Source organism: Monopterus albus, unplaced genomic scaffold, assembly GCF_001952655.1.
Source record: "Monopterus albus unplaced genomic scaffold, M_albus_1.0 scaffold96.1, whole genome shotgun sequence".
NCBI lineage: Eukaryota > Metazoa > Chordata > Actinopteri > Synbranchiformes > Synbranchidae > Monopterus > Monopterus albus.
Window position 1 is genome coordinate 1,116,239 of NW_018127976.1, and position 11,151 is coordinate 1,127,389.

Below are 11,151 nucleotides of genomic sequence, written 5' to 3' on the forward strand. Positions count from 1 at the left end.
GGTTAACAAAGTTTCCATTTCCAAGTCTTTATCCACAAGAGAGTGTGTGCCAAATCACTTTATAGCACTTTCACATTCTTGCGTGAAGATAAGGGAGGGTCCCTTTGCATTCCTGTTTCGTTACCCTGGAAACTGATCGGTTAAGAGGGAACCAAATGTCTTGGACTTGTTTGAGTTAATTGAAACTTGTGTCTAAGATCAGAAGTACGAGTCCAAGATGCGCATTCGAATGCAGTAAAGTCACAAGTTTTGGGGGGGTTTGGGGTCTCTGGAGACAGGATCTCCATCTGATAAGGAGAGACAGCCCAAAGAGCAGTTTGCATGTGTCAGTCTTCTGCTGCTCTCATTGCCTAGAATCCAAGTCTAATGTGTTAATTATGAATATTTTGAGTTCCTCAGAATAAAACATCACTTCCAAAATGTCTGCTTTAGGCTTGTGGACAACACGTTGCCATGGCAATCTTATTGCATGATTATATAACAGTGTACTATACTGCCCCCCAGTGGCCTCCAATCAATTAATGCAGCTTTAAACATTATTCCAAAATTGTCAGTTGTGGCCACTGTAACTACTGTTAAATTATACAAGCCCACTTTACGAATACCTCATACTTTTTTTTTTAAATTATCAATAACAACAAGTAAATTTATATTATATTAAAACAATGTGCCCAATTCAGTTGAGTTAAATAAAATGGTTGCATATACTTTGGTGCTTTGCATTAGAGACAAGGTAATTAAAGCACAAATCCAACAAAACCTCAACCAAGATCCTACCTAATATTACAGAATGATGAAAGGCTAACAGTAAACATTTCCCACAAATAAACTTTATAAAACATCTAGATTTAGTCTACAGTGGCATTTCAGTACAGGCAAACTGCCATTCAGTTATTTTTTGCTTAAAAGGTGATCACTGTCACACAAGTTGTCTGATAAATATACTACAGTACCTGAGCTTCATGTCTGACTAAGTCAGCAACACTGTTTTATAAATGGACCTTATGAAAATTTCATTACAAATCCCTCCAGGAGCAGCTGGAGTTAAGTACCTCAGTACCACAGTACATTTGGTATTCAGTGGGCAGACTCTTCTCTATTGTCTGAGGCCCTGAGAACAAAAACTGCATTATCAAGAACATAGTAATCATTATACATGTCCCCCTCACAGAGGTATGGCAACCGGGTCACAGCCTCCACCTCAAACCCCATGCTTTGGAATACCTCATTGGACAGGTTGGTTACTTGCTCTTCCCATGTTTTTCCTTTTATTTCTAGATTTTGTTTGGGATGTTGCCAATGTGCTCCTGAGGGGAAAAAAAATATAAAGTGGTTTCATTTAGATCCTATACCAAGTACAGGAGAACAGAGTGAATCATATCAATTTTCCTTTGGAACAAGAAGCACTGAACTCGAACTGACCGACTTCTACATATGGTTGGAAGGGGAGCACAGCGGCTAGAATGAGTCTCCCTGTGTTGGGAACTAGTGATCGCTTGATGTCCCACAGGAGATGTAAAGGATCATCGCAACGATCTAGCAGGTTCAGGCAGCTGATCACATCATACTGGAAACCAGTCTGCTGCCAATCATCTATACCCAGTACTCTGAACATGACAACAGGACACAGAGAGAAAGAGAGGCCTGTATGGTCAGAAGTGTGTTCTGTCCAATTTCAGGGAAAGAAAAAAAAATGTTTTGGATGGTGATAAGTTGAAATAATAATGATCCTTTTCAAATAAACATCTGATTTTTAATTTGTACATGTAGCACCGCTTCTTCTTCTTCTTCTTTCAGCTGTTCCCATTAGGGGTCGCCACAGCGAATCATCTGTTTCCACCCAACTCTATCCTCGGCATCCTCTACTCTCACCCCAATTAACGTCATGTCCTCTTTTAGCACATCCATATATCTCCTCTTTGGCCTTCCTCTTGACCTCTTGCCTGGCAGCTCCATCTCCAACATCCTTCTACCAATATAACCACTATCCCTCCTCTGCACATGTCCAAACCATCTCAATCTGGCCTCTCTGACCTTGTCCCCAAAACAGCCGACCTGAGCTGTCCCTCTGATGTGCTCATTCCTAATCCTGTCCATCCTGGTCACTCCTAAAGAGAACCTCAACATCCTCATCTCTGCTACCTCCATCTCTGCCTCTTGTCTTTTCCTCACTGCTACAGTCTCTAACCCATACAGCATAGCTGGTCTCACTACTGTCTTGTACACCTTTCCTTGGATTCTTGCTGACACTCTTCTGTCACACAACACTCCTGACACCTTTCTCCACCCACTCCAACCCGCCTGCACTCGCCTCTTCCCCTCTTTCCTACACTCCCCATCACACTGGACTGTTGACCCCAAATACTTAAAATCCTGCACCTTCTTGACCTCAGCCCCCTGTAACCTCACTGTTCCACTTCCCTCCCTCTCATTCATACAGATGTATTCTGTCTTACCACGACTGACTTCATTCCTCTTTTTCCAGAGCAGACCTCCACCTTTCCAGGTGTTCCTCCACCTCCTCTCTGCTCTCACTACAGATCACAATGTCATCCGCAAATATCATTGTCCACGGAGATTCCTGTCTGACCTCATCTGTCAACCTGTCCATCACCAAGGTAATTAATTTGATCTGGCTATAGATGTAAAAGAAAGTAGTAGGCAAGACTCACAGGCAAGACATACTCACTTGTAATTCCTCCTCTGAAGATGCCATTTCATGGGTAATGAGACCTCAGTTGCATAGACCTCTCTGAAATGGCCTCTCATCACCTGTGTGACACCTCCATCCCCAGCTCCAAGGTCTAGCAGTCTCTCAGCCTTCCATTCCGGGCCAATCCGGAGCAGCTGCTGGAACTGCTCTGCAGAAAATACAAACATGGAGCCACGCCCCAGAAACCTGAGACACAGAGAGCACATCATATGAATATACACTACTGATGAAACAGGGACAGAAACATGCCTGTACTACCCACCCATTGATAGAGGTGCGTGAGACCAGAGGGCTCAGGACTGTTGATAGAAAAGAGTGGTACAGCTGGGTGAACAGGCAGCCAGACTTCTCCACACTCTGCTTGAGAAAAGCCTTGGTGCCCGAGTCCAAGTGGCTCTGGATAAACTTGGGCTGCACTGATTCTCCAAGCAAGTCAGGACAGCATCGGTACCACTTAAGGAAAAATGGAAAAAAATTAAAAACAATTTAATTTAAAAGGAAAAGAGAACTGAAGAAATTTTTACAGACTTAATTTGGATCTACACCCGAAACACAATTTGCCCTCATGGCCTAACTTTCCTATAGACTATATTGTCACTAGAGCTAGACTACAATCTGTCTGGACATTATTCTGTTCACATTTCTTTGTTTTGAATTGAATCAAAACAGGTAATGTCAAGGCACTTAAAATAGTATGGTCTAGACGCTGCTGCTGCTACTACTACTACTGCTACTACTACTATTATGTGGATGCTGATTCACCACTGTTATTGGCACCTAATTTCTTCAGCATACTGTCAGACAGAAACACTGTTCTGGTATCTAAATGTTCAGCTTTTCAACATTGCATGTCTTCCTTCAGCTATTTCAACAAAGAACTTCAGCCATTTTTTCTCAACCTTCAACTACTTCAACAAAGAACTTCAGCCATTTCCAGAGTCATCCCAACACTGCACCTCAGTGACACTGTGCTGGAGTGTCATCTCATGGTCAATAAAATGCAATGCAATTGGGCATGGCACTTTATAACTCCAGCATACTTTCAGCTAGAAAAGCCATTCAGGTATCAAAATGTTCAGCTCTTCAAGAACAGACCTTGTTAGGGTGATTTTTATTTTACACACTTATGAATAGTTTTATTTTATAGCACACATCAGTATATATACTTACATGTCACAGATATGTTTATGTAGTTACTTTTCACCCAATTATAGGTTCAAAAGAACACGCCTCACAACCTGCTTGTATTTATTGCATCTCATCCTTCAGATTATTCAACAAAGAAGTTCAGACATTTCTTCTCAACTATTTAAACAAAGAACTTCAGCCTTTTTTCTCATCCTTCAGCTGTTTCAGTAATTGACTTCAGGCATTTTCAGGGTGATCCTTCAGCACATCAGCATCCACACATTTTTGACAGGAAATGTTGTGTGGATCTTGTGTGAATGCAGTAATGCAGCCCCACACTTGTGTGAATGCAGTAATGCAGCCCCACACTTGTGTGAATGCAGTAATGCAGCCCCACACTTGTGTGAATGCAGTAATGCAGCCCCACACTTGTGTGAATGCAGTAATGCAGCCCCACACTTGTGTGAATGCAGTAATGCAGCCCCACACTTGTGTGAATGCAGTAATGCAGCCCCACACTTGTGTGAATGCAGTAATGCAGCCCCACACTTGTGTGAATGCAGTAATGCAGCCACAATATGTTAGCCTAATCTTTATTATTATTATTGTATGGATGCTGATTCAGCATCCATACTATGTTCTCCAATTATTTATTGTCTGGGTGCTGATTCAGCATCCATATTGGGTTCAGTTTTTCAGGTCTATATTATTGTGTGGATGCGAAGCAACCACACTATGTTATCCTATTCTTTATTGTGTGGATGCGAAGCAACCACACTATTGTTAACCTCTTATTTATTATCATTGCATGGATGCTGATACTGTGTTATCCTTCAACTAGTTCAGCATACTTTCACGTAGAAAAGCCATTCAGCTATTAAAATGTTCAGCTCTTAAAGGACATTCATGCTTTTTATAATTTTTGTAAACGTCATACCTTTGAAAAATTTAGCTTTATTTTGAAACTTTTGCACCATTCAAATGAATGGGGAAATTCTACTTCAACATACTTTCAGGTATGAAAATGTGACGTTTTCCTCATCTTTATTATTATTCTTCCGTACGTTATTTTGGGCCTTAACTACTTCAGCATGCTTTTAGCAAGAAAAACCATTCAGGTATCAAAGTGTTCAGCTTTGTCAGGACATGCGCGAACCTCTTCAGAATTTTCCTAAACTTAATATTTTTTAAACTATTTAGTGTTTTTAGTGAAATTTGGCCCATTCAAATGAATGGGGAAATTCAACTTCAGCATAGTTTCAGCTACAGTTATTTCAGCTATCAAATGTTCAGCTCCTCAAGAACATTCATGCTTCTATTCAGAACTTTTGTAAACTTCATACTTTTGAAATATTTAGCTTTATTTTGAAAATCTTGCCCCGTTCAAACGAATGGGGGAAATTCTACTTCAGCATACTTTCAGCTAATTCAGTTATCAAAATGTTCAACTCTTCAAGGACATTCATGCTTCTACTCAATTTTTCTAAATTTCATACCTTTGAAATATTTAGTTTTATTTTGAAAATCTTGACCCTGATTCAAATGAATGGAAATGGAAAAATTCTACTTCAGCATACTTTTTTTTTTTTTTTTAGCTTTTTCAGGTCCCATTCAAATAAATGAGAAAATTCTACTTCAGCATACTTTCAGCTCTTTTAGCCGTCAATGTTCAGCTCTTCAAGGACATTCATGCTTCTATTCAGACTTTTTCTAAACTTCATACTTTTGAACTATTTAGCTTTATTTTGAAAATCTTGCCCCTTTCAAATGAATGGGAAAATTCTACTTCAGCATACTTTCAGCTAGCAAAAGCATTCTGGTGTTAAAACGTTCAGCATTTTCAGGGCGATTTTTCAGCACTCAGCATTTTCATACTTCATTCTGAAAATCTTGCACCATTCAAATGAATAGCAAAATTCTACTTCAGCATAATTTCAGCTCGCAAAGACATTCAGGTGTCAAAATTTTCAGCATTTTCAGGGCAATCTTTCAGCACTCAGCATCCATATGCATTTTCTGCAGAAAATGCGTTTTTCTAGTTATTATTATTGTTATAAAGAAAGGCCCAACATATCCCCTTTTAGCAGCACTTGGCAAAAGTAGGGAGGAAAATCTCCCTTTAACGGAACAAACCTCCGACAGACCCTGGCTTGTGATGGGCGGCCATGTGCCTTGACCAGTTGGGGTGAGTAGATAGAGGAGAGAGGAAAAGAAAAGAAAAGCAAAGCAATGAAGAAACACTGGGTAGGTTGATGTGATCGGTGACTACTCATATGAATCATAGAGCTCCAAAGGCAAGGATACCTGCGGTATACACCGATCAGTGAAGTGAATAACACTGACTGTTACAGTGGCGCCTGTCAGTGTGGCGGGGTATATTAGGCAGCAAGTGAACATTCAATTTTCAAAATTGATGTGTTGGAAGCAGAAAAAATGAGCAAGCAAAAGGATCTGAGTGACTTTGACAAGTGCCAAACTGTGATGATGAGATGACTGGGTCAGAGCATCTAACACACTGCAGGTCTTCGTCAGTGTTCTTGGTCTGCAGTGGCCAGTACCTACCAACAATGGTCTAAGGAAAGATGAATGGTGAACTGGTGACAGGGTCATGGACGCCCACAGCTCACTGAAGAGATTTCCCTACTGTAGATTAAAATTTATTTGAATCTTTGTTAAAATGGTGGAAAATGAGAAATACTGTACGTTGGTCTCTATGAAGAGAAAGTCAGGGGCTGTAGTGGTGATATCACACCTAGAGTGATGAGGCTGTTGAATTTGTCTAAAAATTCTCTCCGACTCATCCTCATGACTAGTTTTCACTCCTTTTACATACGTTTTTCACTGAATTGTAGACGCATCTGTGCTCTTCCTGACAGTATAACCGTGGGCGCAAATGGATTCACAAAAGATGCACAGTGAGCTGCAGAGTGACATGAGTGCCAACCAACTGCCACATTGACTCCTATGAAAATAGTAAGCAGGTGGCCATAATGTTATGCCCAATCAGTGTAAATAACAGATGGATGGAGTATTGATACCATGCTAACAGATGCATGGGCCAGGTTTTCAGCATCATTTTGAGACAGGATGTTACTGATTTTTGCAATATTGTGCAGGTGATAGAAGGCAGTTCTAGAGACTTGGTTTATGTGTTTTTTTTAAAGGACATATCCTGGTAAAAAAAAACTCCAAGGTTCCTCACAGCAGTACTGGAGGCCAGAACTATGTCATCTAGAGTGGTTAGACAGCATATCAGCAGATATCAGCTTATAGTTGATATATTAGTATCAGTGTCTAGACACGCCAATAAGCAGAACAAAAATGCCCAAGTAGGTCTCCATTACATAGTTTGTCCTACAGAGAGCAAGTTTATTGTTCCAGTGTAGAATGCACTGCTTAGTATAAATCTCAATTACAAGTTAATAAAAAAAAACTTTAACAAAATTAATAACAGTCAATGTCATTATCAGAAATACCAATGTCAAAATCAGCCTCAAAAAAGACATGTAGCCATAAACCTTATCAAATGAACTTCTCCCTCCCTGGGGATGTGGGGGAGGAAGAGAGGAAAACCACCAATGGAGCCGCTACGTAGAGCTGGAAGTCGGCGTAGGACGATTGAACCGTTTAAATGGCTCACAGTTCAGCAAAGAAAACTGAATTCCTACTTAAAAGATGATTTACTCTTAAATGAAAAATTTCAACAGAATGCCACAATCCAACAAACTCAAACCAGCTGAGGACTGGTGGCCGTGAGCAAACCTTTGACTTTTATTCAATTATGGAGGGATCAACCAATTATAATGTTTTTAATCAGTATGATCATTTTAGATTGATGTTTAGAAATAGTAGTTGTTGATTTAGATGGTAAAACAATCAAGACAATTATTGATGATTTTAATGTTATATCTTGTTGCTTGCTGCAACCTTTTTAAACTTCTATATAAAATTCTTGAAAGGGTAATAGTCTCTTTGAGTCAATATTTTTATGATTTTAGTGGGTTTACACTTAAGTGATATTGGTTAAAGCTGCACATACAGGCACACAAACATTATAATGAGTGTTTGATATTATACAACAATTCAGTGTTGACAGCAGACCAACAATGAACTGCTAAAATGATTTTTAGGCAGTTATATCAGAAAACATTTTATATAAATTATCTAGCTGCTTACTTATTACATAATACAAACTTCCCTTTGAATATCCTAGCCTTAACAACATCTTGTGTCAACTAAATACTGTACAAAGTAAATATGGTCTTAAGTGGCAGGTGTCATGGCTTTTATGGGTTATTTCAGACAAAATTTAACACTTCCTCAAAGAGCCAGAGTATACTGGTTTATAAAACTCTCAGTAGGAATAGAATCTGAGGGTATAAGGAGGTAGCTGCTTATAACTGCATGTTGTTATTTGGAAGTTTGGGGTTTTATCCTGAATTAATAACATGTGAGAGGGAGGTCTGCAGGGGACTCTGTTCGCAGGTTCATGGTAGTCAATTACTGAGTGAATATCTCTGCCAAAATGCCCCAAGCAGTGTTTGGAGCTTTAATATGTTTCAAATATGCCACCTTAGTGTGAGAGATTGTTAGGTATTTTTAGTCAGATAGATATTGGTCAGATACTTGTTGTATTAGAAATGTTTTCGAGTAGACAGGATGTCTAGCTTAGGCTGTTAAATGCTTACTCATTTTCATGAGTTACTGCAGGATGCTTATGGTCAAGGATAACTAGATAGAAAAGTGGATGACTGTCAGCAGACAGGATGTTTAATATTATTATTATTATGACGTGTATAACTGTAGCCATAGTCATAACTGGGAGACGCTGCTGCTTGGTGTTTCCTGTTAGTATGGGATTAGCCCGAGGCGATATAATGTATTAGGCCTGTTGGGTTCGGGGTCTTTCATCTTTCAGCTGCCTGCGTGCATGTTGGAGGTGCAAGATACCTGAGCGTGTAATGTTAATTTTTACCTGTGCTTATTGAATAAATCAGCACTGTTTTGAAGCTACTTGGACTGCCTTGTCTCTCAGAGTTAGCATGGTAAAAAGAACCGATTGCAACAAGATTATTAAGCTTTATTCCTATGTCCACGGGTTAGCATATCATGGCCTTCATACTGTGGGGTTGTGGATGTCTATTTGCAGTGGACATCTGAGATCATGATACTCTTAGAATGTGTAAGTGACATAAAATGTTTGTCCTTTTTTTTTTTAAATCAAATTGTGGCAGTCAGACACCAAGGGTTTTAAGTAGCTTACTTTAATTGCCTCCATTGTTGTTGGTGTTGACAAGGAGCCCAGACTACAATAACCAACTTTCCACTGTTTTTGCAACATCAACAGTACATGCACTCTATAAAATAAGGTTTTGATATGTGAACGGAGGTGCATGTCAGCCTGGGTTTGAAAATCTGATGTGATGACTGATGTTTATGTTTTTGACACATGTGCTGCATATTAATATTAGATAACCGGTTACACAAAACAATCAGCCTATTCAGCTGGTTTGATACAATATGTGATTAAATGTAACTAGTAGTCTAATATTAAACATGAGTAACTCTCAGCCACTTTCATTTTTTCAAAATTAGCTCTCTGAGCTAAAAAGGTTGGAGATCCCTGCTCTAACAGAAAGCCCAGAATCAATTCAGCAATTCCAGCATTCAGTTTTAAATTAGATAACTAAGCACATGAAAGTGAAACTAAATTACACACACATATCCGAGTCCTCAATTCATGTGTGCCTTGTCAATACAGTGTTCATCTGCCTTATTAATTCCTACCTCTTGCGTATCAATCGAGGCCGCTCCCCTCTCGCTCAGCCCGCTCGTAAAGAGTAAACGGGCGACTGGGCTACGGACGTAGCTCCACGTCCACATCCTTCTGATGGACAGCAGAAAGGCGACGTAACCCAGCACCCACGCGACGAATATCAGCGTCCTCAGCTGTAAACACCTAAGGAACAACAACTCTCTCAGTGGGGTAGCTGACAGGCTGTGCTCGCAGTCTTGAGGAAGCGACAGACTGGTCAGTGAGATATGGTTAATATTAGATGATAAAGAAGGCAATGTCAACCAATTGCAAACCTCCACGCCAGTGCACATCTCCAATTCTAAAATAACACAAACCCGGGGGTACGGTGGATTTAAGAAAGCCGACTGTTACTTACTCGCCATCTTAGCCCCGTGATTTCATTGTCCGCCAATTTCATTCATTCATTACGCCCTATATATGTATACTCAATAGTGAACAACAAGTTGAAATTTTGGACACATACTAATCGCCGCCATTTTGCGTCCTCACCAACAGCTCCAGTAAAAACAGTGTTGCATTGTGGGATTGTTAGCAAAAATTTGTGTAGGCTACATGTCGTGAAATATTTAATTGCACTATATACGCTAGTTGAGAGATGTATGCAGTCATTATAACAATACTATGAAATGGCGAACACACTACCTAGCAAATAATTACTGGGTTCGCTAGCTAACGTTCCTTACAGGTTACACAGGAAAGTTTTCTTATGGTTCTGTTAACATTCGCGTCGGGTTTTATTTTTTTTACGAAGCTCCTACCTTAGCATCTAACTATGTAGCGTTAGTTTTCGTGAACTCTTCTATCAATTCAGTTCGCTTAATTCAGCCGTTGGCTCTCACGTCCGTCCAGTCTGCGCTTTCCTCCACTTCTTTCCAACTTCTCCCAGTGGGTCAGAGTAAGCAGCTGCCGCAGTCTTCTTCTTCCTAGGTTAAATGCAGACAGACTAACTTAAAAGCTGTATCCCGCCTTCTATTGCACCGGAGTGTGTAACTTCATCCCTCTATGAGTGGATCATATTATACACACAAGCCCTGTCTACTTTAGATATTTCAAGTGCCAATGTCACGCTCATTCTGCAAATTTCCAGCCATTTAATGTTGGGTCCTTTTACATTAGCTTCGCACCCCTCATAACTTCAAATAGTCTGTAATTATTTCAGAATAACAAAACCAGAGAGCCTCGTCCTAAAAACAAGAGGATATTTCATGAACATGCACAACTCCTTTTGCTGGTGTTGTGTCTTGTTATATCCCAGTTCTTTTATTGGACAGATCTGAATAAGGAAGGAGTCAGTCTTTCTTCATTTTAGTGCTGATTTGTTTAAGAAAACAATTGGTGTCAAGGTACACTTTTCAGAATCAACATTGTCTTCTAACCTTGAAGCAGAGCAGACCAGAGCAGACTTTGAATCTTACTAAACTGCATTACTAATACATTTGATTCAACACATTAATGTCTAATAATTATCTGACTGATTTATTAATTTCTAACA

At 39.7% G+C, this 11,151-nt stretch overlaps 1 protein-coding gene across 3 annotated transcripts; it reads right to left on the bottom strand.

Annotated features, from left to right (window-relative positions):
* Positions 1–252: 252 nt before the first annotated feature.
* On the bottom strand, positions 253–10,762 carry mettl9 (methyltransferase 9, His-X-His N1-histidine). Of its 3 annotated transcripts, none has more exons than XM_020608963.1 (6): positions 10,418–10,762; positions 9,629–9,800; positions 2,976–3,166; positions 2,690–2,899; positions 1,423–1,607; positions 253–1,307 (listed from the first exon to the last, which is right to left on the bottom strand). In XM_020608963.1, the coding sequence occupies exons 1-6, from the start codon at positions 10,423–10,425 to the stop codon at positions 1,078–1,080; spliced, it is 996 nt and encodes a 331-aa protein (XP_020464619.1). In that variant the 5' UTR covers positions 10,426–10,762; the 3' UTR covers positions 253–1,077. The 3 variants fall into 3 exon arrangements, with proteins under 3 accessions (XP_020464619.1, XP_020464621.1, XP_020464620.1); XM_020608965.1 differs by lacking the exon at positions 10,418–10,762 and adding an exon at positions 10,123–10,217; XM_020608964.1 differs by lacking the exon at positions 10,418–10,762 and adding an exon at positions 10,015–10,115.
* Between the last annotated feature and the right edge of the window lie 389 nt (positions 10,763–11,151).